At 39.5% G+C, this 27,192-nt stretch overlaps 1 protein-coding gene across 3 annotated transcripts; it reads right to left on the bottom strand.

Moving 5' to 3' along the window:
* Positions 1 to 258: 258 nt before the first annotated feature.
* btbd8 (BTB domain containing 8) lies at positions 259 to 26,222 on the bottom strand. 3 transcript variants are annotated; one of them, XM_032571430.1, is made up of 19 exons: positions 25,888 to 26,222; positions 25,298 to 25,416; positions 23,287 to 23,466; positions 21,140 to 21,243; positions 20,710 to 20,827; positions 18,320 to 18,409; positions 17,193 to 17,273; positions 17,009 to 17,105; positions 16,228 to 16,319; positions 15,411 to 15,513; positions 14,814 to 14,996; positions 13,957 to 14,121; positions 12,392 to 12,521; positions 11,634 to 11,695; positions 9,751 to 10,294; positions 8,493 to 8,580; positions 6,097 to 6,212; positions 4,153 to 6,006; positions 259 to 1,183 (listed from the first exon to the last, which is right to left on the bottom strand). In XM_032571430.1, the coding sequence occupies exons 2-19, from the start codon at positions 25,399 to 25,401 to the stop codon at positions 684 to 686; spliced, it is 4,611 nt and encodes a 1,536-aa protein (XP_032427321.1). In that variant the 5' UTR covers positions 25,402 to 25,416; positions 25,888 to 26,222; the 3' UTR covers positions 259 to 683. The 3 variants fall into 3 exon arrangements, with proteins under 3 accessions (XP_032427321.1, XP_032427323.1, XP_032427322.1); XM_032571432.1 differs by having other exon boundaries at positions 16,228 to 16,316; XM_032571431.1 differs by having other exon boundaries at positions 26,159 to 26,173.
* Positions 26,223 to 27,192: the final 970 nt, after the last annotated feature.

Below are 27,192 nucleotides of genomic sequence, written 5' to 3'. Positions count from 1 at the left end.
ATATATAACCGTATACTAATTGTAATATTGATTTTTAAAGTTAATTATCAGGTTAGATCAGCTCAGGTTGAATTAATAAATTAACGAGCTACATACCATTGGGTGATGATATTCCCCTGTTTTACACCCTCAGTTCTAACTTAAATATATGGCTGTTTATCTAAAAAAAACAAACAAAAAAAAACTAAAGTTGACATTTATAAATTACTAAAAGAAAAAAACAAACAAAATAAAGTTGAAACACATATGACCACCTCCTTCATTTTTTTCCAGAAACACAAACCTTTATTTTACATTTAACGGGAGCCAAAAGGCTAATATGATTTTTCTTTAAGAAACGTCAGTAAACCATATTGTAAGACTACAAAGAAAGAAAATGTCTTAAAGAAAAGACACCATTTCTTCTAGAGTCTTTTGTCTGTTACGGTTTTAAAAGAGACACCAACTGAACAGTCCAATCTACAAAAATATCTGCATGCATACCAGCCTGCTCGTGTCAAATAGTCTTTTAAGGGCGGAATGACAAATGTGAATGGAAGTGGTGTAAAGTCCACCAATCTGCACAATCCAGGACATGATGTGAGTAGAAAGACGTGACATCACAAATAGCATAAATAAAGATAGTAAACATATCATTTTTAAATAAGAGGGGTCAACTGTCCAGCAGGTTCTCCTCTGAGTAGTCAGTGGTGTGTTTCCAGTTCCACGATGGTCCACTCTCCCTGTGGGGATGCGGCGTCTTCCGGAGAGAAGCTGGTCACCGTGATGCTGGTGGAGGAGTCTTCCATGGGTGAGATGAGCTCCGCCCATCGTTTGAAAGTCTCCTTCTCCGGTGACAGAAAGGCCTGCCCGTCCAGGCAGTCCCGGGACAAGGACAGCGTCTGCTTGATGAGGTACTGAGCCAAGTTGAGCTCCTCGGGCACTGGGTTGATAACACCCAGGTTAGACTCGTGCTCCGACAGGAGCTGCCTGAGCAAGCTCCAGTCTCGCTTGGCAAAGTCGCTGCCGTTCTCCGCATCCCCTTTCCGTCTCTCGCCGTCCACCTGTTGTCTAACATCTCTGTCCTTATCCAAACAGCGCTCAAACGCTTCTCCCACGTCCATCTCATAAATGGGAGAGAGGACTTTAGATGATCGGTGGTCATGTTTGCAGGTTTGATCCAGTCTGTCAAGACCATTGTCCCCTAAAAACAATTGACAATACTGCAAAATGATAAACTGAAACACTCTTCCACAGTTCTTACACTTTATAGATGACTTACTACACGCTAAGGAGGAACACAGATAACAGATTTTACCCTTAATGCAGCTGTTTCCCTTTCAAACATGATGTCACGTAAGGAGAAGTCAAGGTGGCAGAAGCAGTATGATTAGATAAAAAGAAATGCTATTGCTGTGAACCACAATGTACCAGATGACTGAGATCTGTGTGAAAGGGTAGACAGTCACTTTAAAGGTAATGTACAAAGGAATGTATTTCTGAATGCATCTCTTTATCCAACTCGTAAAGCAAAAGAAGTCATGCATTGCCAGCACCAGTGAACTTTGCATTTTTCTGAGAGTTAACACTGATATGTTCTGAGGTTTGTGCACAGGTCTCTTTACAGGCAGAGCTAAAGAACAAATACTGTCACAAAAATGCAACTGCAAGCTGAAGACACAAAAATGTCATGCTGCCATGTTTTTTTTTTTTTTTAAACATGTCTTCTTATTTTGAACATTCACAATATGGCAAATGAATTTACCAACTCGTTAGCTGATGCTGAAAACAACAGATTTCACTTTTGCAATGGGATAGTACTGCAATAATGGTGTGGCAGGAACACTTTTTGGGAATGTGGTTGGGAAAAACCAGAGATGTGGCAGGACTATAACAGCTGCTCTAGACACGCATTACGTACTTTAAACTGGCTACTCACATAAAATTAAATGTACTCAGCAGCAAAACACTTTCCATAAACAATAGACATCTATGTCTCTACACACACATCTACTGGGGATGACTAGAGATAATGTACAAAAAAGACATACAAAAGGATGGCACAAGTGAAATACAAACTAAAGTGATTACATCATGCATGTGTGCCATGCAAAATAATAATCATAAAAAAAACAAACTACAAAGCAACAAAAACAAACAAACAAAAAGAAACCCTTGGGAATGGGTATTTACCTTAACAGAAAAAGGGACAGCAAAGGGATGCAAACCAAACGTTTCTCCCAAAAAAACATTTTCTGAGAAGCAGTGGCAATATGGTGTCTTCTTTTTCATACAATCATTTTTAGACAATGGGACTTTTGGGTTGGGTCAATCTCACAAACATTTGCTTTACAGTTGTAAAGGTGCTACATACAGTATTTTAAAATCAACAAATCATTCTAAGATTTTTTTTTTTTTTGCTCTTGTTATAAAAACTGTAAACAAAATTTATGGTAATAAGCCAGACTTTGGTCAGTGTTTCACCCTACAAACCTGGAGTCCTGTGGTTTGATGGTGGAAAAAAAGTGCGTAATTGAAAGAAAAAAATAAATATCAGGATTTATTCATTTGAGGATTTTCTTTGATAAATTTGTGTTTTCCTAATAATAAATTTACTTATTATGTTGATGTTTCTGGAAATAGAAGGGAAAGAAAAAACTGTATTGACTTCTGTAGCACCTTGCTGTGCATGCTGATACGTTGGAAAAACATGTTATTCTGGTCCAGATGTGCGGACTTCTGGGACTTTGGAGAACATCAAGTCATGTCACATCTTTAAAGTGTGTGTCACTTTTAATAGCATCCTGTTCAGAAGAGTGCGTGTGTATTGGGATCAAAGGTGTGGAATTGACTGTTCAGAGCGTATATTACTTCTGTTGTGATGTCATACATTTTAGGGTTTTTTTAATATTCAAGTATCAACTAAATGCTTAGAAATAAAATTTTAGTGGTAAGATAAAATTTATTTTACCATTGGGTCAGATGAATTTACCCAGTGGTAAATTTACATTACCGCTGGCTTTTAGAAATAACCCAAACTGATCAAACTGCAGAGCAAAACATCAGTTACAATTTCCATGTAAAGCCCCCTACATACAGAGGTGAATGACTTATCATCAGCACAGACATATCCATCTTCGTAATGTTGCATATCATTTCATATTTTTGTCTGTTTTGCAATATTTCAGTAGCGTTAAGTTGAATGTGCAACAGTTGTACTCAAATGTTGTGACAGGTTGGCTTATGTAGCGATCAAACTGTCAAATGTGTAGTGGAGTAATGCCGGAACGTTTTATTGATACGTTGGCTGAATGCAATCAGAAATCTTTACACATAAATAATACATCTCCATATGTTTTGGATTAATTGTGGCCTGAATATTAACTATTTTCACCTATATTTTAGTTGCATTTTTCCTTAATATAAAAAGTATGTTGTGAACAGTGTTGTTCAGACTTGATTTGATCTTATGAATTAATGAGAACAAAAGAAATGTAGTTACACTGGTTCATAGCCAGTGCAGTTTAAGAAGTCACAGTGGCATGAGCAAAACAAAAACTCAGTCGTGATTCCTTTAGTGTTGACATACTGATTCAAAATGCTGTAAGCAGCACCACAGCCTACGACAATCTATAGCTTAAAAGGTCAGATTTTTTCCTCTGTTTAACAGGAATGACAGAGAGAATATTTTTATCTTTATGTACATCAAAGTGCATTGGTCAGAGGCCTCGTCACAAGGCAGCATCTTTTATTTTTAAACAGATGCATTTCTCTTAGTGCGGTTAAGTTTCAGTCATTTACCACTGCCTAAATGCTTTGATCAAACATAGTTTAGCTCTTTTTAAATGCAGAGATTTGGTGAATTGGTTTTATGACACCAAAAATCCAGCTTTAAATGGTTATTGATGTGGCTCTGCAATGGATGGATCTGGATGAAGCCAAGTTTTGAGCAATGAAAACATGAAGTGCATTTATGATTTGGAGTTTGAAGTGATTACTTCACTATCAAGCTCATTTATATCCTTCTTTTCAATACTAGATAAGGTACATGTTGAAAGGAAGTCTGGGAATCGGAGCTAAGGAGAATTAATCTTGCAAGGACAAATTTGGTGACTACAGAAATTTGATGGTCTGGATTTGGGGTCTACAATGGGGCCGTAGATCATACATTACCTGATGGAGATTGTGCAGCTTGCACAGCAGAGCCCCCTCTCAGTTGAGGTTCATTTAAGTCTAGATGTAAATCTGCTTTCTTGCTCTCTGAGGTATTGGGGAGACCCTTGTTATTCCCTCCATTGTACTGTTCAGTGTGGCGCAGATCCAGGTGGCATGGGCGCTCCTGGGGAGGCACCTCCTTAGTGTCAGAGTCCAGAACTTTATCCGATATAACATGATTGCTCTCTTCTTTGGTTGGTTCTTGGATTTCTGTGAGGAATACAAACTCCTCTTTCTCTTCTATGTTGAGTTTCATGGCAGTGGTTTCGGGATTGAGCGGCGGGGTGTTCTGTTTGTGACCTGAAGGACACGTAGTGGAGTCGCATTCGAAAACATCACAGGGAGTGAAAGCTTCATCTGTTTGCTGAGGTGGAGTCTGGGCACCTCCTTCCTCTGAACCTAGCTCCTCACACTCGTCAACAGACAGCAGCACTGACCGGCGGAAGGTAGAGGTGGACTGGTAGTCCGGTTGGTCGTTGTTCTCCTGGTCTGGGCAGTCATCATCAAAAGCCAGGTTAATGATGCCCTGGAAGTGTGGGGAAGGTTCTGTTGTTGGCAGTGATCCATCACCTGGAATAACTTCGACTTCAGACCTCTCATCTTCCGTTTCCTCCTCTTCCTCATCGTCATCTTCTTCATCTTCTTCTTCCTCGGAATAGCTGGGAACACCTTTCATGCTCTCATTGGTTCTGACCTCCGTGTGCTCTATCGGAACCTCCTCTCTTTGCAACCAAGAACGTGGACGTTGTCTAGCTCCCTCCTCTTCGCTGGTGGTCTCGGCCTCTCTGCCACGCAAACGCACCTCTACCCTCAAGCTAGCGCCGCCTTCATACATCTTCAACTCCTCTGGGGTGCTTGTGTCACTGCTGCTGCGACCCAAGAAGTCAGAACAGCGCATGGTACCGCACTTGGACACCCCTCTGTCGTTGGAGCAGTCATCGTCTTGTGACCCTCCGGCGTCATAGTCCTCAGAGCGGGGCTTGATGTCATCAGATGATGTGGTATGCGTGCTGCCGCTCTCGGATTCAGGGCTGATTTGATGATTGATTCCACTCCAGGAGTCCTCTATGGGGGTGTCGATACTTCCCATGCTGCCAGGGGTGCCGGCCAGACATTCTGTGTCTTTTGAGGAATTCAGCAATCGAAACTCGTGCTCTGGTCCACCGTTTACGTTAATAGTGATTACGGCATCTTGAAATGGCTTTGTTTTACTTTTATCCAACTGTTCACAAGCGACTGCTTCTGCAAAGTGGACATGATGGACTTTGTTAGGTGTTGGTGTAACACTGGTCTCATCTTGGGGACTCGTTTGGATTTCTGACTCTGCTTCAGTCTTCTGCACAATGTGGTCAGTGCTCACTTCTGAAGGTAGGAATTCCTCTCCACTGTGCCCTACTGGATGTAAACTTTGTGCCGCAGAAGACATAAGTTGCACAATATCCTTATGCTTCACAGTATTACCGGAGTCGTCAATTGGACTCTGCTCTGATGTTTTACCATTCACTGCTTCTAATTTTTTACTTTCTGATATCTTGGATGGAGCAGGACTGGATGGTTTGGAGGTTTTTGGTGGAGCTTTTTCAGCTGATGAGTCTGGGGTATTTTTTGGCTTTGATCCAGACTTGGTACTCAAGGAGACTTTGGCTGTTTTGGCATTAGATTTAGCCGAGACTCCATTCGCTGATACAGGTTTTACGGTCTTCTTTTTAGTATCACTGGTGACTTTATTGGTGCCTGAGGATTTGAGTCCATCCTTGCTATCTTCCTTTCTGGGAGAGGCTTGCTTTTTCGTAGAAGTTCCAAGCTTGGAGACTAAACCAAGGAAGAAAATATACTCAAAACATGAATTCACTTTTACAATATTTTGACAGACAGCTACATTAAGGAGCTTGAACAACTCACCATGATGGTCCACTGTAGTTCTTCCCTTGGTGTCTGGTTTTGCTGCTGCAGCAGACTTTTCTGCTGGACTAGTTCTGGTTTTAGCTGGATCTTTCACACTTGATTTATTGGTTGGGCTGGTAAAATAGGTGAACAAGAAGCCAAAGGGATAATTTTACAAACAATACACTACAAAAATAAAACATTTGGTTTAAAAGAAGTCACTTTCACTCCAATTTTTATTTCATTCATGAGACAAGGTAAATTAGGAATGACAACTGCATTTACTTTCCCTTCCATTTTTTTCACGGGTAACTCTCCATCTTTATTAATTAGAAGGAAACAGAACAAAACCTGTAAATATTTTATGCTTTTAATGTATGTTTGTTCTCCATGTCAGGACATAATGAAAAAAAAATCCCCAGTTGGCACTGAAATTGAGAAAATATGTTGGAATGCAATTTTTTAGCAATCTAAAGAGCTGCAAAGATTAGGCTGCTTCCAAACTATTTGGAGTCCATCATTCGACAGTGTAGATTACTTAGAAGTGGAAAGCATTGAGGAGAGCTGCCAGTTTTTCCTGGGTTGAGACATGTCAGCAAGTTCAAATAATCAGAAAGACTATAATGATCAAACGATCAGAAGGCTTCCATTTGGAAGGGAAGCATAAGTTTGTGTCAGGACAATTAGAAACAGATGGGAGCAAAGTATGCTAAGTGAGTAGCTGCAAATTGATAATTCCATGGTCAGACCCTGAGGTCCAAACCTTTTTATTTATTGTGGCGGAAGAGCGCAAACAACGTCAACTGGTTGGGTCAACCCGCAATGAACAAAAATACAGAGATTTCAGAGAAACTGCCCCCAACCAATGGGACACACTAAAATGGCATCATCGACACACTGCCAATGGAGATACACTCAACTTGACTAGAACTGAACCAGACATTAACCAGCTAGTGTGAGGCTTAAGAATGGAGAAGGAGCTTTAGTGTCACTGAGCTGACTATAAGAACTGTATTTGGCTTATTTTATACAACACTTAGGCTTATTCTAAACTGGGTCATGTGACAAGACAATGATCCAAAATGCGACAGTACATTAAGCAGCTGATTGACAAGAAAATAGAGCGTGGCAATGGCCCAATCACACAGTCAGGCAAAAAGCATTGGCCCATAATTAGGTAAGCTATGAACTATTCAAGATTTACAAACCTTATTGAACTAAAGAGGGTTTTTTTAAAGACAGAGGCCGAAATCCCTCCACAGCATTATGAAAGAATCAGATAAAAGGCAGACAGTTACTTCAAGTTAGAGATGCAGAAGGCGGGTTCAACGTTTTGATTCAAAGCAATCAAAACGTTTTCCGTTCGAGCCCATTTAATCATCAATAAAACGACGACTAGTGAAAAATATTTTTGTATCCGACATGCATCAACCTGAGGACCAGCATGAAAGATGGTGCACTTAACTGTTAACTTTGCACAGTCTAGTGCAGGATGTTTCCTTTTAGCATTTAAGAAAAAGGCAGGTTTTTAGCCACCACAACTTTCTGAGCGACTGCCCAGTAATGCTAAGTTTGAAACGGATATTTTTAACATCTCTGAAGATGAAACAAGAGGCTTGTCACAGCACACTGTACAGTTGTTTTTATCCTCCTGAGAACAACTTGATCCAAACACACACACACACACACACACACACGAAAGGACGCACAAAAACTCAACACTGATTTAGCTTGTGTCACTCTGCACCATTGTTATTTTGTACTTGTCAAGTTTTGGTCTGTTCATAACTAATATTTCCTTTTGCCAAAACATGTCTTGTACAGACTATGAGCTGGTTCCTACCTGCTTTTTCTCTGCTTGTAGGCCACAATAAGAAACTATACTTCAATAACAATAATATTCTTGCAGGAGGAGGTTATCTGTTTCCTTTCAGAAATTCTACTAATCTTTCATATAAAATTTCAGCCTTTCCAGACTTTACCTTCCAGAGTTCTAAGGCCTTTTAATGGTCATTTTAAAATGTGAAATGCAAAAGTTCTTTATGAATATATGGCAACTATCACTGCAGCTGCCAGCAGAAAAAAAAGAAAGAGTAACTGAAAGAGACAGAAAGAAAGAGAAAAAGAAACAATCTTATCTATAGTTGAAAACAGAGAAATCTAATTTACTGACCGATAAAGAACCCTATAATGTGTTTCAATCAGTGGTCATAATGGCCCATGAGCGGTTCGAACAGGGATCTGAGTCGCAGTCAATAAATATAGAGTGTAATAAAAATTCTCTAGATTTGAGAACTGTTATGACTACTCATCTCTATAGTTTATCAAAACACTCAAACCATAGAAGAGATGGATATGAATTTATTTTGTTTCCAGCTATGAAATGAAAGGAAGCTGAAGCCAGTAACTCTCACCTGCTGGTCCTTGCTGTGTCGGATCTCTGAGGCTGTTTGGTCAGAGGCGACTTGTTCACTGCTTTGGCCTGTGGCTTGGACTTTGTACCTAGAAAGCAGGACATGAAACACATGAACATCTGTTAGAAATGCACTGTGCATCAAACGATCTCATTAAAGAAAACAAGAATTATCAGTAACATGAGTAATTATCAGTTATGAGAATGAGGTGTTCTGGGATTGTGCGAACTCAAGAAAACAAAACTATTTTTGTACATGCATCTCTTTTGTACAGATGTGCAATGAAGAATTATAACAGTTATTTGGTTCCGCGGTCTTATCAAACATATGCATCAACTAAGCCAGAGTTACAACGGAGTATTACCAAGAAAAAAAAAAAGAATAAAAACAATAAAATAAAATTACGATAATGAAGTCATACAATTACATGAATAAAATCATAATATTAACATCTATGAAGAGGAAACAAGAGAAATAAAGTTGAATTAATATGAAAATAAAGTTGTATTTTTTCTGGGGATAAAGTCATAGTAATACCAGATTAACATCACAATATTATGAGAATAAAGTCAAATGAGAATAAAGTTAAAAAAAATACAGGAATAAAGTCATAATATTTTGAGAATAACGTAATTTAAGAAGAAAGTCCAAATACGAGAATAAAGGCATACTACTCTGAGAATAAAGTCATGATATTGCATGACTAAAGTCGTAATATTATAACTTTATTCTCGTAATTTCATTTTTGTTTATTTTCTCAGCTTGGCCCTAATACTCCGTCCTACAGACTGGTCAGCTGTTAGATCAAATATTTTAGAGACAGAGTCAAACAGCTGAATGAACAGCCTTCCACAGTGGTGATTGTATATTTGTACCAGCAGGACTGGACAGGACAGTTGGTCGTCCAGCTCCAGCTCCCTCATTAAAAAGCTCAGTGGTCTGACCCTCTTCCTCTCCCCCCCCCCATGTGACAGCTGTGGAAGGCTGCCACCAGCAGACTGACGAAGAGAGTTGCTTTGTTTCAGGACAAATCAGCGTTCAGACATGAAATAAGCCCCTTCTTCCAAAGCTCCCTCCCAGGGACAGAACAGTATTGATTACACTAATTAAACCGATGTTCCTTTCTAATTCCGGCTACAGTTTTATCTCTGGAGGCGACTCAACAACCATTCAGCTTCGGCTGCTGTTCTGCCACTAGAGGATAATGAATCTTGGTGATGCTGATGAAACGTAAAGAAGTCAATAAAAGAGTGTAAACCTGGAATAGAGTGGCTGTCGTGCAGACTGCTGGCACAGTTTTCTGGCGAGGTAGTGGCTGATGTGGATGAAGCACCGGGATGTGTTTGGGTAGTAACGGCAACGGCGGACTTGTCGGCTTTTCCCACCGAACCTTTCTGGGCCGTAGCTACAGCCGCCTGGGTTGTGGTTGTGCAGCTGGGGGGGGAGGTTTTAGGCCTCGCGCCTGGGTTCGGCTTCTTTTCTTGCTCTTTTGGCCCATGGGAGCTTCTCGAGCCATTTGCCCCGGCCACATCCCGCTTTGCCCCGCCAGCTGCCGCGCCGTTGACAACCGCTGCGCCGGCCGACGCTGTCTTCGCCTTTGTTGCCGCGCTCCTATCTTGTTTCTTTGCATTCTTTGCTTTAGAGTTTTGGCTTTCTCCCGGCTTGCTCGCCGTGCTCAGACCATCGGATTTCATGGCTGACGCGGCGCTGCGGAGGTCTGGGTTTCTGTTTTGCGGCGCCCGGTTTGTCTTGTGAACCGGAGAGGTCTCAGACTGAGATGTGGGGCATTTTACAGCCTTTGACTGCAGGATAAAAATAAACAAGAGTCATGTAACTGTATTACTGCACTAGGTCAATCAGCAGGGAATAAAAAAAAAAGAAAAATCAGCAGTAAAGGGATAGTGGATAAAATTAGACCATCGTGTTACATTGATGTCTAATCTCAGATCTACTCTGAGTCTATCAAAAGGCAGCTTTCTATTTTGGCACACAGAACTTGACTTTCTACATGAACTGAGGGACATGCAGTGCTTTTAGCCACTAATTTATGATGTCTTAGCGTTTAGACAACACATCAGTTACATTCCATAAATCTGTTAACTTTCTACTTCTAGCTTTTACTATGGGGGCATCTGACACACTGTGACTTCAGGATGGCCACTTCCATGTATTGCCCTGAGCTAAACTTGCCCTTTAAGTTTGCAAAATTCTTGCAATGACAAAATTAGAGATGCACCAAGAAAACAACTGGTAGCTGCAATCAGACAATATTACATTTTCCTGCTCTGTTCATAGATCAACTATGACAATGCCTTGTCATAGTCTCTTTAAAAACTAAATCCTTTCTGAAATTTCATCTTCAGGAAATCATCACAACATGGCTCCTCTTTTAACTCTTTAATAATGTTTTTACCAGTGTTTCACTGACAAGTAGCTCCTATAATGAGATCAGCACACGAGCAGTTCAGCCAAGTGTTGCTAATTGCTGCTGGCTAGTCTGAAGGACCTGAGTGATGGCTGCTCTGTGAGGCAGAAGCTCAAAAGTTTCTAAACTGCAGCTCTGAGGAGGAGCTGTGCCTCAGAGAGCTGGCTAGGTCCAACCAGGTGTTTTGCACAGCTGAATGGTTACCATGGAGATTAAAGGATTCCTCAAACATGAATGAAAGAATCAAAGCAACACTCCAGGAATGTTTTTGATAAAGGACTAACATTATAACATGATGTAAAGCTCAAAACTGTTGATTTTTACATAACACTGTCCCTTTAAAGCTTCTATATAGTTACAGTAAAAGCATAAAATCCTAGGTTTTCCTGTTGTTGAAACAGCTGTTATTATATGAAAGGATCTATAAAACTAACTATTAAGGGTTGAGACATGCCTCTACTTGTTGAGGTGTGCAAAAACAAGAAAAAAAATTGGTGAGCAATTAGCTGTTTTGCCCAGTTAAATAACTAATTAACTGGGTTTCATTTCTATAAATACTTGTGCCCCACAACTTGAAGAGCTTCACTGAAGTGTTAGGTTTGGGCAATTGAAAAAAAAGATTGTTTTATTTTCATTATAAAGAAATGTTCAATTTATGCATAAAAGCAAAATGAAATGTTACTTGTGTCTGATCCAAACAGATGAATCATCATTACCTGTGAGCTAGTGAACACTGGCTTTTTACCGAGTCTTCGATTGTCTCCTTTATCAATAGCCTCTGTCAGAAGGTGGAGAAAAAAAGTCACCGATGAACAAATGAGGTTTACCAAAAATATAACAACATTAACACAATATAACAACAACAATACATTATTTCAATCACATATTTGACATAAAAAACAAATATCGTTAATGATCTTTCATTTACATCTGGTACATTCTCTTACAAGCAAAGTTCCACATTTATTAAACATAAAGGTTCTAAATCCTGAATCCTTAGAATCTCAACACACAGCTAAGAACTGTAGGACCACTGGGCCATACACAGATACCAGTCATATCAATTATTCATGCATCCCATTTCCAAATATTATTAGATCAACATGAATGAAGCGGGTTGGTAATTGCATTTGTGAAAGCTTTTAAATGTATGCAGAGCCACAACAGCAGCAGGCTAAGCTTCATCCTGTTAAAAACAAGCATGGCGCATCTGGTCCATTTACCATGTTGATGTGCATTCATAAGCCAGCGAGCTGCACACACACTGCCACCATGTCTCATAAAAGCTCTGGCTGGATATTAAATGGGTTAGCAGCCAGCGCGCTGCTGTAATATAAGAAGCTGGAGCAGAGAGGACTTTGGAGGATTTTTATGTAAGGAGAGCCACCGGCTTCAGTAGAAGACAACAAATGAAAAGCATTCACATTACTTCCATACTCAGAGTCAGGGTTTAAGACAGAATTCCAGCCTTTACCTGCTAATATCCTCTCTTTGTGTTTGGGTGAGAGTGCCTCCCATCCCGGCGTGTGGCGAGCCGCATAAGAGGTCTGAAGCAGGAAGGTCCAGAGACGCCCGCGTAGCGTGCCGATCTCCTGCCTGAACGGCTGGCGGTGACACAGAGGAGACAGGCAGAAGAATGGAAGGGGTGCGCTGCAGCGCGGGCGAATCAGCAGCTGCTTCAAGAATGTTTCACCATGGCAACAAATACCCTCGCCTCCTCCCTTTTCCCTCTCTTTCTCTCTCTCTCTCTCTCTCTGCCCCTCCCTTGCCCTCTGCCTCTGTGGCTGAGCTCTCCTAAATGGAATCTGGGACCTCATGAGCCGATGTCCATATTCCTGTTTTCACACCTGGTTATAAACATGGAGCTGGAGAACAAACGGTAGCCAACGCTGCTCTCTGCTGTCACAAATCTTACCAACAACACACTGCCTTCGACATTAGACACACACGGCTAGATTAGTGAGGCAGCCGGCGTACGTCACAGCGTCCCCCAGCCTAATCCATCCTGCTCTACTGTACATGGCTTTAACTCCTGCAGCCAGGTCACTTTGTCATGGGAGCCACCTCACAAGCTTAGCTCTCGTCTTTACGTTGCTTTGCAGATGATTTCTCCTGCTGGTTAACGGAAAACAAAGAACCTGAATCTCAATCTGAGGCTGCATGCTGTCATTGAATTCTGAAGACCAAAGAATAAAATAGGGTATCATCCGTTCTGCTGGAAGACTTTGTCAAACAGCCTCTGGGCCTGCTGTTGATTGATATAGCAACTGAATGATGCTGTTTGAGAGTTTGATTTCCTATAATTAATAACACCAGCAAAGGTCTGATTTTTCAGACCTTTGTAGATGAGATGTGATCTTATGTGAGTACCCATTGGCAATAAAAATGCTTTTTTAATGACAAACACAAAAAATTATTGTTTAAGTCTCCCACATTAAACTAAACATGTGACATTATAATGAAATAAATAAAGAAGTAATATATTGTGGAAGAGGGGTCTGTAAATCATTGTAGATCCAAAACATAAACATACATTTGTTGGTTTGCGTAACGAAAAGCATGCGGTTTTCAAATATTTATTTTTGTAGACTAGAAAACAAAATGTGTCTAATCACAGCAGCAAGAACAGGATTTGGGTCACTTTTTAAAATGCTATATTTTGCCAATTATAATAAATCAATTAAGTGCAGAATTTGGTTTCCCTGAGGACTGAGACAAATTTATACTAGTCTTGAATTAGGAGCCAAAAAAATAAAAAATCTGTCCAGTGGCTGAAAATGCCACACTTTGGTCAGACTGACTTTCAAAATAAAGTCACTGCAGGATCAAAAACATTCATGCTACTAAAAACTGTTGTAAAATCTACTGAATTATGTAGGTAACCATATAATGTATCATGTATTGTCTATTCTGGATTTGTATTTACATAATTCTACAAACTAATAAAGTAAAACCTTCAAATTTAATAAGGTCGTGCTTACTTTTAACAAACATATGTTCAATCAACGACAATCCAACTAAGAATAAGGATTAGTTTACCTCCTCTTGTTTTTGATGTTCCAGGTGGAAATCTCCATCAAAGTTATCTTCACACAGAGAGTGGACAGCAGTGAACAGATCGCAGCAGTTGTCCACTGCTACACCCTCCCTCACCGCCAAGCACAACTTCTTCAGCAGCGTCGGCTCTCTGGTAAACTCCTCCCTCTGCAAGTCAGTGACACACCAAGAAGAAAACAGCTGCAACGTAAAAGTCTTCAGATTTTTCACATTTTGTCACATTAAACCCACTAATTGTAGGTTTCTGGTGAAGAAATGGCATCATGAGGAAGTTCTAAAACATTATTCCAAAATTTAAAACTCTGAATTTAAATAGCACCGATCAATCCATCATGAAAAAAAGAGGCCCGGCTTAAATATCTGTTGCTAGTTGGGGACTGAATGTTTACTGCAGCTCTGAGAAAGGTAAAACATCCAAAAGGTAAAACAATTCCAAAATCGCCAGCCTGTGGTGAGAATTTTAAAGGTCAAACTGGTGTTTGGCATTTTGGTTGAACAGATTTTATTTCACACTGTAAGAAACTGATTCAAGCAGGTTACAGGAAGCTGAAGCTGTTGTTTACTTCTGCTTCCTGCCTTCTGTCTGGCCGAGTTGAATAAATGAAATACAAACGAATTTGAGTGCAGCAAAGTCGGCTTCTCAGAAAAAACCTGTAAAAAGATGAATATTTTTGTGCCGTACTTGACATTTTAAACTGAGAAAATAATTTTATCCTGATTAAAAATAAATAGCTTAAAAAAAAAATATGAATCATTCTTGAACTGCAGTTGGCAGCACAAATATTCCCTGGGCCGCACGGTGAGCACTGCCTGCTTAAAAGGTGTGGAGCCGTTATTACCCTGCGGAGGTCGTGGAAGGCCTGAGTGTGGATCACCCTGGGGAGGTGCTGGACGACAAAGTGCAGGCTCTCTTCCTGGAGCTCCACGGCCATGGCCCTCACATGCTGGGCCCACTTCACCTCCGGGAGGCTGCCAATCAGCTGCTCCGTGCCACAGAGCAGCGTCACGGCGTTCCGTGCAGTCTGAGGGAAAACATCTATCAGCTAAAGAAAAACTCTCTAAGAACAACAAACAACAAAAGAGGTGAACCGAACAGCATCAGATAAAAAAATAATAATAATAATAATTTACTCCTGCCCAACCCCCTGTTGATCAGAGGAGGGAATTCCCTCATAGTGCTGTATTGTCAGCATGTACCAAGTCTGAACCACAGCGGGTCAGTCTTGATTCACAGACTAAAGACTCAGCCACCAATTGCAAGCACAGATCAATCTTCATCCAAGTCCTGAATTAGGCCGATGTTAATAACAGAATTGAATAAAGCTCATCTATAATCAGATCATCGTGCTTTTTCCTTCCTGTGGAAATGGACTGTTTGAATGGATGTTTGGGCTTGAAAAGAGAAGAGCAGATGACTGTGGGAGGAGTCCACTCACCATTGTGTCCGTTACGGCTGTGATGCAGGCGCGCTGCAGCTCCAGGGACAGGAGGGAGAAGTTCCTCTCACACCAGGCTTTCACAAAATGTTCCCCTACCCACCTGAATACGCAGAGTGGACATAATTAAAAAGCATTTCCTGAAGCCATAGGCTCTACACAGTGTGCATGTGGTTTAATTTCTGATTACAGATTTTACTTTATAACTACGCATTATTTTGAGTTCATCACATGAACCAGTAGTATGCAGGGATGTTTGTGGCTATAGTGTGGAAGAGAGAAAAAGAAAAGTTTGAGTGTAAAGATTTAAGGAAAGCGCTGTATAAAGGTGGATTCTCACAATGAAAAAGAGTAGTAAATTATCCAAAAACGGTCTAAAAAGTAAAAGTATTTATGTAAATTGAATTATATAATATTAAAGCCAGACTAGAATGAAAGAAAAACATTCAAATTTAGGCTTGTAGACAAGCTGTGTTTCTCATTAAAGCAGATTGCCCCGGAACCTTGTCCTCGTCTCTTGGTCGCTTAACAAGAGAAGCAATGACCCAAAGCCTGGTTACCTAGCAACAAGACAGTGACGAAAAATGTCTGAAAGAAGTCAATCAGCTGTAACCAGGAGTGGCAAGAATGACTCCAACTATGCCCAGTCATAAATAACTGTAATTTTTCAAAATGTTTCCATATAACATACAAGCATGTCGGAATATTAGTATTCAATGTGAATTATATTCTATAATGTATCATTGTATAGCATTCAGAATGTGATTGTATTTTTTTCTCATTAACAGTTGCTACTTGTTGCTGAATGCAAACTTACCCCCTACAGAGCATGTGGAGGTTTTGGAGCCCTAATGCGTGTGTGAGCGACAAGCACTCTAGAACCGTTCTCTGAACCCCGTCAACTGGCTGCTGGAAATGGGAAAAAAAAAAAAAAAGACCATCCATTTAAAAAACTGATGCTTTAGTGCTAATATTTTACAAAGAAATCCTTTGTATACACCAAGTAAATATTATGCTTTTTTATGAGAAACAAGCTGATCTGTGAAAATATAACAGTGTGAAGTGTTACAGTCAAGTTCATGACTTGATCTAAATTCTAAACTTTGTTTAAAAAAAAAGATTTAAAAACCACAAAGACCAGAAGACAACTGGAAGTGGATGTGTAACATGTTCCGCCCCAAACCAACATATTTAGTAAGTAAAGCACTAAAATATAATAGAGCCGCATTGTAAATTAACTTACAATCTTTATAGCAAAATAAGTGCATACAGTGGTGAAGCACTGCTGGTATGCAAGATTTCATAGCCTATTATATTTAATGTGCCATCCATTCCAACTCGTCCTGCCAACAATAAAATGTATTTGACTGGTTGGATGGACTTTTACTGTCCTTTACATCGACTCCTGATAAAAATGGCCAACAGAAAAGAAATGGAGCAAAAAAAAAAAATAGGTTGGTTTATCAGAGTTGACAACAGATTAGTAATTTGATGTTTGTAAATTAAATGACAGAGAATTTCTAAGTTTTATTCAAAATTAAAGACAAAACCTCTTAATGTTAGCAGACTGCCTTCAGTAACACAGATGCTTCTCTAACCTTGGGGAAGAAGCGGCAGTAGTCTCGGGTAAAAATCATCTCCACCAAGTCCTTGAGCCCCTCTAGACCCAACATGTCTGCAGCTATGGTAACCTGACTGTGTGGTAGAGAGATAGCATTCAGATTAGCCTGTTTTCTCATCGTGTGCAGTGATTTCTGAACCCCATACTCAGACACACGGTACCTGGCGTTGGCTCCGCTGGGCAAATCCATGACAGCGCCGTACATAAACTGGAGCAAGATTTCCATCTCATCTGGTCCCAAGCTGAAAAGGTTGACATCAATAAACATTTAAAAAACTGCAAAAACCTTTGTTCAATCACCATTTGATTCAAATTCAGCGATGTTTCTTCACTAGTTCACAATTATTAGCATTAGACCTATGTCAGATACAATAAGGCTAATAAGCTAACAAGGGTATATTAGTGAAGTCCTGCGAGAAAAGAAAACTACATAGAATAAACAAGACTAAATAGTCCTGCGATGACAAAATTTTAGACGCATTTAAGGCCAACATATATTTTTTTAAAGAATTTAAGACATTTTCAAGCCTGGATTTTAGATACATAACTTTAAGACTTTTTCAAATCGGGCAGACACCCTCAGTTCAGATGTCTCAATTGGATTTTAATGTCACTGTTGGTCAGGAGAAGGAAACAAAGAGTTCCACTCATTATTTTGTACACCATGGCAAAATACAGATAGTCACCAATAACTTTGTTTTTTGACTTTGTTAAAGTTTGTACACTTCTGCAAACAAGTTGTTGCACCATTTTAAATATAGTTTCCAAAAACAGATGTGTTTGTTTTTGACACTGAAGACTGCAGAGAAAATTTTGTGGTTATATGTGGACAAACTTGCGTTTACATCACAAAAACAGTTCTGCTAAGAGCTGCTTAAACATCGCCCTAACTCCTATAAATACAATCATACATTATCCAGCACTTAATGCACGAGACCGCAGCCTGAGGGTGAAGGAAAAGGCTTCCCTAGCAAATCAACACAATCGCTCTCCAATCTGACAGGCGTGTCTTCTTCTGTTACCCTCAGATCAGCGATGCACGGACGGATGACACTTTACGTCATGGAGGAGAAAAAAAAGAAAAAAGAAACAAACTGTGGAGGCAGAGATGGTGTGGGTGTTAAAGTTGCTCCTCAGCATCTTTGGAAGGCTAGACATTAATGCATCTCAAACAAGAACCTTTGTTGGTAGGAATCCAAACACCATCAAAGATCTTACTAGTGGCATCCTATAAGTACTTGGGTTTGCAAGGTAAAACGTTGAGATTTGAGGTGAGGAGAAGTCTTACCCATGCAGAGTGATGCATTGTCTGGTGCTCTCCATCCAACTCCCACTGAGCATAGCACGGAAGTACTGAGAACGTGCACACAGGATCGCCCTAGAAAGCCAATGAAGCAGAATTTTTTCTTAATGCATATGCCGTATGCTTAGAATGGTTTATTTCTGTTCTATAATTCATTTTACTTACATGCTTTATTAAAGATGGTGTTTGAAACTTTTTGCATATGTACTCCCAATTACCCACACAATCGTATTATCCTCATACAGCTTTAGTAAAGGTCTGAACTATCTATTCAATGAAGTTTAGTTAAGGGACAGAGAGAACTTTATCTCTGCTGCCATGGCAATCACAGCTGCAGAGCAACCAGAGCATGGCCCAGCTTCTCTGTGATGAGCACAGGAGTCAAGAGAAAGCTGTCTCCATGGTTACTAGTTGGAACTACTACCTTTGAATCACTGAATGACCACCCACTGTTGAGTGGAGCAGCACATGCTGCACCTCTGCTGCTGTACGTGTTACATAATGTAGAAAGGGCACACTCAACATAACATAAGGCTTCAACATGACACCATAATGTAAAGGTGTACAGTAACTCCTAATGTAGCACCACCTACTGGATAAAGGAATAATATTGTGAAATTTCTATTCAGGTATTGATCCTATGCACTTTTAAAGAGAAAATCTGCAATATAACTGTGGATATCCCTCTTACACTCAATCATGAATAGCCTCACCTGCTAGGCAATGTAGAATACAATGTGGTTGGAATATGCAAATATGTCAAAATTGATAAAAGTTTTCTGGTTTGTTCATATTTACCATAACCTTCAATTACTGAGCCCTGCCTACCCATTCACAACTCTTGATTTTTTTAGACCTGTTATAAACACTATTTATAAAGGGATGTTATGTGATAAAGTTAGTAATTTTGTTTATTTTACTTTACATCTGAAAGTGTTTGCAGAAGGAACACAAACGCCTGTCCCTGCAGCCCTTATGTCCAGGTTTCCACTTTCAGAAAACGTTTTGCTCTGGTAGGCAGGCATAAGCCTTGGCTTCAGCCTAACTATGGGTAAAGTATTATTGTTTTTGATTTCTGCGTTTAATGTTGATAATTGACCAAATTTAAGTGAAACTGAATTGAACTTTTGCCTTTTGCCATCAGATTAGTTTTTCCCCATAGTTAGAGATACTATTGCTAGGTTTAAATTAAAACATGTCCAAATGTTAAAATGGCCCAGTCAAAGTCTGGATTTGAATCCAATTAAGAATCTGAGGCAAAAATCGAAAATATATGCTAATAACAGCTACTCAGCTTGAATCATGCTGCAGTATATAATATTGAAATGATTCCATGTCTAGATGCACAATGCTGATAGAGTACCACCCAATTAGATTCACAGCTGGAAACCCAGCAAAAGGTGGTTCTACAAAGTATTAACTCAGTAGGGCTGCATACAAAATGCACACTACATTTTCAGATTTGTAGCAGTAAGAACCTCTAAAAACAAGGTATTGTTGGGGCCTGCCATAGATACATTGCATTGCAGAGCAACATTAGCTTAATAGCTAAAATGAGCATTATAGCTAATTTGATATGAAAGCTAAACTTAACATGCTGAATTGAAAAGTCTGTGTTAATCAACATGCTATTGACAGCATTTTAGCTAATTTTAGCTTCTAAACTGCTATTAGCAAACATCATGACATAAGTTAATGTTAGTCAACAAGGCTAATGATTGCCCATATGCTTCTGACAAATGGAATCTTAACCTTAGCAATTTTTCAAATTTTAGCTTATATATTGCTGTTTGCATACTAGATGGAGTATATTACTGGAGGTCAACATGCTATTGATAGCTCATATGTTACTGACAGCATTTTAACTAACTCTGGACATTTGCATGATATGCAACAAAGAGACACAAACTATATTTTGTTTTAAGCCATTTAAGCTTTAATGCTCAAATTTGAAGCCCACAGAAAATAAGTCAGCACCAGAACCCCTCATTTGAGTCCGAATACGCTCACTGTGGAAGGTTGCTTTTAAATTTCTTCAGAAATGTTCTAGATTCCCTTCCCACTTCTATTCAACTATTCACTAATTCTAATAGTGGAGGTTTGTTTTCTGAGAATACCATCAAACTATATGAATATTAAATGCTTCAAGTTCTGTATATTTTGCAAATTAGTAACCGAGTTCAAAACACAATTTGATATTACTTATTTAGTTATAAATTAACTTCAACAAAAACTTTAAGAAACGATTTGGGATCTAAAAGAGCTCCTTTACTCAGCAAAGCCATGAGATTTCCCATCATTAGAACAGATTCAGGGCGCATGAACACTTTTCAAAGAAACTATAGTCTAGTGGATAGCTACTAAAGTAGCTCTACCTGTGGCAGGAGAAGACCTGCTCAGCCACCTGGATGGTGATGTCGCACTGCTCTCCCCTTTTGTACAGATTCAGCAAGTCAGCACCAAGGCCTGAGGCTGGTTCAAGAACAAACACACCTGGACAGGAGCAGAGATTAATAATAAGGAAGCACCAAAACATCTTACTTGAACTTTAATCTGCTCTGGATACATTATGTGACTGATAAAACAATGTAAACTAAGGGAATAAAGACAAGGCAGGGTCTAAATCTGCAGTCATCTAAAGCAGGAACTTGTTGTAATTAGCAGGAACAGCAACAAAGGCCCAAACAGGATTAGCTCTTAAGTAGATTATGACTAAGAAAACATAATGTGAGGAAAGTGGATAGAGGTGGGCAGCTTAGTGGTCACATGATCCAGAATAAACCCTCCACGTGTTGATCTGTTTACCTGAGTCAATGGAACTGCGAGGATCTGCTCGGTTTGCAGCGCTGCTCTCTGCGTCGCGGTTTGCTTCAGGCGTTCGCATGCTCTGCTCTGCTGTGTACACTTGCCTGTGGGTAAGACTCTGAAAGTTAATTAAAACAGAACCTTTTGTGCGTTCCCAAGCTACAGTATCATCTGACACAAAATGACTTCTGTCGCCACAGGACTGAGTAGTATTTTCACCCTGTGGGCAGAGACGTTTATCTTAATCAGTGACATAAACCTTCTCAAAAACAATGTATATTCTGTATTTTGCCTGGTATACTACCTTGACCACATGGGAACTGAGAGGCAGTGTTGTATTCATTTCTCTAATTGGCTAATATCTGTTTTCCTAAAATGTATTTAACTCAGAACAAAAGATACAGTCCTCTTTTAGTACAAGCAGGCACATAGCTCAGGCAGAAAGGGGTTGAGGTTGGAAATGAATCACTGCTCCTGGTGGAGAAAACTAGGTATTACACCTCCTATTATGGCAGATGAGTTGCAGCGTTCTCTGCATTAAAGGAAGTCGGTTGATGTGGGAGATATTACAGTGAACGTAAAAAGCTTTTATGTACACTAGTATGAACGTCATAGCAATGATTTTATTGTTCATTATTCATTTTATTTCAGGATGGAACATGTCTACAACCACCAGTCTTAGTGATGCTTCAAAACAAGAACTGGGTGAAAAGGTCTGAACACAAGGTCAAAACTATACATACATTCTCACTAATATTTAGAGAAATGTTCATCGGGGAGTTGCAGAGAAGCAATCAATAAGCCTTAGGCAGGATTCCGATTGGATATTTATCCAGTCTTTTTTATCGCTAATGCTAGAGTTTGATTCATTTAGCTCTGAAGAATGATCCATACTTTTCCAACATCACTCAGGTGAGGGTGGCTGTTTGTCTGTCACAGTTTAGGATCCTGTTGGAACATCCTGTTATATTCAAGTTTAAATCGTCTAGAAGCAAAGTTGAGGTGAAACTGAAGAATGTACATGTAGTCTATTTTGTCCAGTCCACAGGATCCACTGGCACTGAAGCAGTTCAAAACTTGGCTGTTCTGACAGGGCAAGGATCATAAAAAGATTTTATAACTGTTTTGGAAAGCAACATTAAGCTTCTGGAATTGTTCAAACCTCAACTCCAATAAAATGAAATGGACTGTGCACATTAGCCAGCTCTCTCCAATGAAACCCACAAAGTTCAATGAAGCTGGATCAAATTAAAACTTCAGAAGGAAACTCACTTGCCTAAATGAAATAATTATACTTTTATATTCATTTTGAAGAAGGCCCTATTCTCAGCCTTCATCTCTTCAGTTGGCAGCCCGTTATGAGTCGACATTCAGTGCAAACAACATCAAAAGTTCACATGTAAGTATAAGCAGTCCTAATGTGATGTAGGAGCCCATGACTGCTGTAAGAATCTGTGTCTCTGCTTTCCCAGCAGCAGCTGCTTTTTAAGGATGAGCGTATATAGTTAACAGAGAACCCGAGTAACATATTGACTAATTTGCTGCTTCTCCCTAAAGGATCAAACCTCTCAATGAGACATCTGAACCCTTTCAAGTATGAGTCACAAAGAGAAAATTCTCAGCGGTATTATGAATTCCTCTAAACGACTCGACTCACAGATTGTTAAAGCTCATTTATAGCATCATTATAACCGAGACGTTAAATGAGGCTGCTTTCGGGCGTGCCGTGGTGGCGTAGGGGTTAGCGCGACCCACATTTGGAGGCCTCAAGTCCTCGACGCAGCTGTAGCGGGTTCGACTCCCGGACCCGGCGACATTTACTGCATGTCTTCCCCCCTCTCCTTCCCCCTTTCCTGTCAGCCTACTTCATAAAAAAGGGACTCTAGAGCCCACAAAAAGATTCCCTGGAGGGGTACAAATAAAAAAAATTAAAAATGAGGCTGCTTTTAGAGAAGTCGACTCAACTTTTCTTTAATAACACAATTATGGATGCATTTTTGGTATTTATTGAGGTTCATAACATATGTAAATGAACCTCTGTAAGACACCCAGTGGAAGTTTAGTGCCAAAAGAAATGCAGGTCTGAGGCTTTAAGTGATGCTGTTCTGTGAAGTAATCCAGGAAACAGAAGAGAACTGAGAATCTACCTGAGAAAATCCTTCAGTGCCGCCAGATCGTAACCTGGCAGATGGATGATGATGGGATCTTTATGTGTCTGTCCTTGTAGGAGATGAGGAGCTCTGGCCAGCAACACGGCTCTGTGAGCTCGGACTGAACCAGAACCCGCATACAGGGAGACATCTGCCTCAAGTTCCTCCTGCAGCAACCTGGAGAGACACACAGCAGTTATTTTCCAGGCTTCTGCCTCAGACTTTAAAACCATAGCAACAAATACACAGATATTAAAACCAAGAATAAATAGAAATGAAACATTTTACACATTTTCTCAGAATTCCATATCATCACATTCAGTCATTTTTTGCCAAAAGTGATTTTGACAAAAAAAAACCCACTTTTTACCTAAATCTTACATTTTACTTAGTAAACGTTTTACCTAGGTCCCTATTTTAGGAAAGTGACAGCATAGGGGTGCACCGATTGCAGTTTTTTGTACGATCACACACAGATCTTTAAAAAAATTGCTGAAAATAGCGAGAAAGTAACAGAGTTGGCAACAGTAGGGTGACTATTGTTAACCGCAAACGTGCAGACATGACCTGCTGGGCCGGTCTGTCAGTCAGCTCTCCCTTTGTAGAGGTAGATAAGATCAGTTTTACATGCAAGTATCAGCCGAACAACAATATAAAGTGTTTTAAGGAATTCCATACTTTGCCTGACTTAAATATCCAGAGTGGTCAACCTTGTTTACTCATTTAAAGTCTAAGTACAAACCTTCCCTATAAGATTAGAGCACAGTGATGCAGCTTTAAATATGGAACCAGGAAAAAAACATAAAGTAAAACACCAACTTGATGGGTTGATGGGTGAATGAAAAAAAAATCAAAAGTAAAAAAACTTTTTGATACTCTGTTTTAGAGGGTCAGAAAAATCTATTCCACAGAGAATCACAATTTCTAGTCCTGGGAATTCTGAATCAATTCAAGAAGCTCAAAAATTGAGTCTGCTTAATTTTTTGTACAAATAATATTTTGAATCATTCTTTTTATTTAATAAAAAGCCAGGCAGCTTAGCTAACTGAATGCTGGTCATTTAAGTTACAGGATTTGATGCACACGCCTAGTTTTGTATAAATACAAACTGATGGAATTTGATACAGTATTTAACTGTCTTTCCCCCTTGTCACTCACATTTTTTAAACTGAATAATTAGAAGATTAGAAAATTTGGTTTCCGAATTATAAGCCGTTTCTGAATTGAATCGTAACCCTAAAAATCAGAATCAAATTGAATTGCTAGGCACATAAAGATTTGCATCTCTTCTCTATTTTGTTTACTCCCTGCTTATCCACACCCAGAGATACATTAATCAAATTCCCATACTTTTCAAGCCTCATCGTAATTCCTGTCCAGAGCTTTAAACATATATCCGATGGCCTGTTTTTCCACATGAGGACTTTGGAACACACAAGTCCTGAGGCGGTCCACTTCTTCTTTACCATCATCATATCTCATCCTGCCGCTATGACTGATCTGGGTGACCCAGAAAACAGGCCGCGTCGGCCAAGTGTGCACTCATAGATCAAATGCCGGTATCACATTTGTTCTGCAGCTCCAATCACAGTAAAGAAAAAAAAACCCTGACAGGTCACTCTTGTTAAAAGAAGATTCCCATCCCAGGTGGCTTGTATCAATGTGACCAATTAGCTAATTAAAAAAGTTTGTTTATAGAAGAAATTCCTTGTGAGCTCGATGTGTTGATATCTTCTTCATATGGCTTCACTTTAAAAGTCAGGCTCACGGCTATCCCTCTTTAACATTTTTCTCACAATTATATTATTCAAGATATAATTTTAAAATATATTTTGCAATATGATTTTACAAAAATTAAGTATACTCAACCACAAGAATTTCTGTGTACAGTATTTATCTGGAGTTCTTCAAGTGATCAGCCAAAACAAAGAGGTGTAATAATTGTGAAGTGCGAGGAAAACAATACGTGATTTTTTTCAATGCCTGTGCAGTTGGAGGTAAATATTACCTGTTGAGGTCTGCAGACAAAGCTGATGATAAACATCTCCTCAGTTGCTCTTTGTATTTGCGCTCTTTGGCCTGGAATTCTCTTGTAGCTTCAGTGTTGATCATGGCTCAAGAAATTCTCTAAAAGATAAACATATAAGACATCTCACTTTGTGATTTGAGAACAGATTCAAGTTGCAAATAATGGCATGATAATCTAAACAGTTGGGGAAAAACATATTCACTCAGAAACCATACTATATTATCTTACTGACTGCAGATTTAATCAAATGTCTCTGTGTATTATATGGATATTTCTGCAGGTTGTTGTATTTGTAGCAATACCGCTTTTCGCCGAACTGACCGGAGAGGCGCTGTTTCGCAAGTTAGTGGTAACGACAGGTAGCGGCTACAAGAATCAAAATTATTTGACAACGATGACGAGGTAATTTTCACCGCACATTCATAACGTAAATAAAGGCGTAAATTATTTTAAAATATCAAGCGCTTAGTTAATAAATAAAAGAAACAGGGGGAGTTAAAAGTCCAGTAGTTATTTAACCGTGTCTGAATTAATACCAACAAAACCACATAAACATACCGGAAACATACCTGAGCTGTCAGAGTGTGCCTGTTTTGTCACCGTTAGCTTCCGTCTGTGCCTCACCAAATACACTGGACATCTCTTTATCTTCCTGTCAAAGCTAGCATGCTAGCGCTAGCTAAGACTGGCCACCGATAACGGTGCATGTGATTAAACGTGAACTTCGAGTGGCTCGTGACAAAAACAGACCAGCACAAATAATATTCCGTATTTTTTTTCTCTTTGGCAGCATTTGTATATATTCACGTAGCGACATTACAAGGGTGCTGACCCACTGACCGATGTTGTTGACATCACTGCTGCACGCTGCTCCCCGCCCACGAGACACGGTTAGACAAATAACCAAGGAGCGGACGAGTCAGGAAGTATTCTGACATGCGCAGTGCAAGCACGTGGACTGTCACGCTTTTAGGACGACGCCTTTCTCTGCCCCCGATATTCTCAATCCTAAATAGCTTGTTAGTTGCATTCACGTTATCTCTCCCATTAGGAGGTGATAGATTTGATTCGTTTTTGCAGTTTTCTGCATCCAAATGGTTATGCATGAATATAAACAATACAAAGGGCACTGAGATTACAAAACAGCTAACTTTCTTTTTAAGGCAAAAATAAAAATAAAAAGTAGAATGAGACGTTTGGATTGGGCATATTGTGAATCAAGTTCGTACCGTTTGTAGAAAATTAAAAGTGAAAACGGATTATCTTTTACTTTCACAGCTGTATAGTTTTCAACTGTTTTATTCAGATTGTTGTATCTTGTGTCTTTCTATTTCTCCAAAATTTGCTGCACCTACACCCACCTATTTCACCAAAAAGGGACAAATAAAGGATTATTCTATTTGTATATATCAATTTGACCATTCTTATTTCCCACCTAAAAACGAAACATTTCTTATTTCTTTGTAAAATGCGGACTATAAAAATAGCCTTTACGTCTGCACGCCGGTTTCGAGATTTCCTGACTGTTCCTGAAAGGTCCCAAGCGTGCATGTGACGTCATCCTCTCTTCCTGCCATTGTTGCTCTCGTCCCACTAGGACGGTTGTCAACGCCACTTTTAATACGTCCGGCAAATTAGCACAAATGCCCAGTGTTGTATAAAGTACTGAAATCTCAGAGTCAAGTAAAAGTACAAGTACCTCTCCAAAATATGACTTTGGTAAAAGTCGAAGTCACTGACTGAAATGTTACTTGAGTAAAAGTCTTAAAGTATTTGAAACTTCTTGTACTTAAGTATGGAAATTACTGTAAAAATGGATGTACTCAAGTAATGTAATGAAAAGTACAAGTAAAAAGTAAAACAAAGCAAATGCA

Source organism: Xiphophorus hellerii, chromosome 9 (genome assembly GCF_003331165.1).
Source record: "Xiphophorus hellerii strain 12219 chromosome 9, Xiphophorus_hellerii-4.1, whole genome shotgun sequence".
NCBI classification, from domain to species: Eukaryota; Metazoa; Chordata; class Actinopteri; order Cyprinodontiformes; family Poeciliidae; genus Xiphophorus; species Xiphophorus hellerii.
The sequence above is the reverse complement of the archived record's forward strand: the minus strand, read 5'-3'. Positions and strand labels throughout refer to the sequence as shown.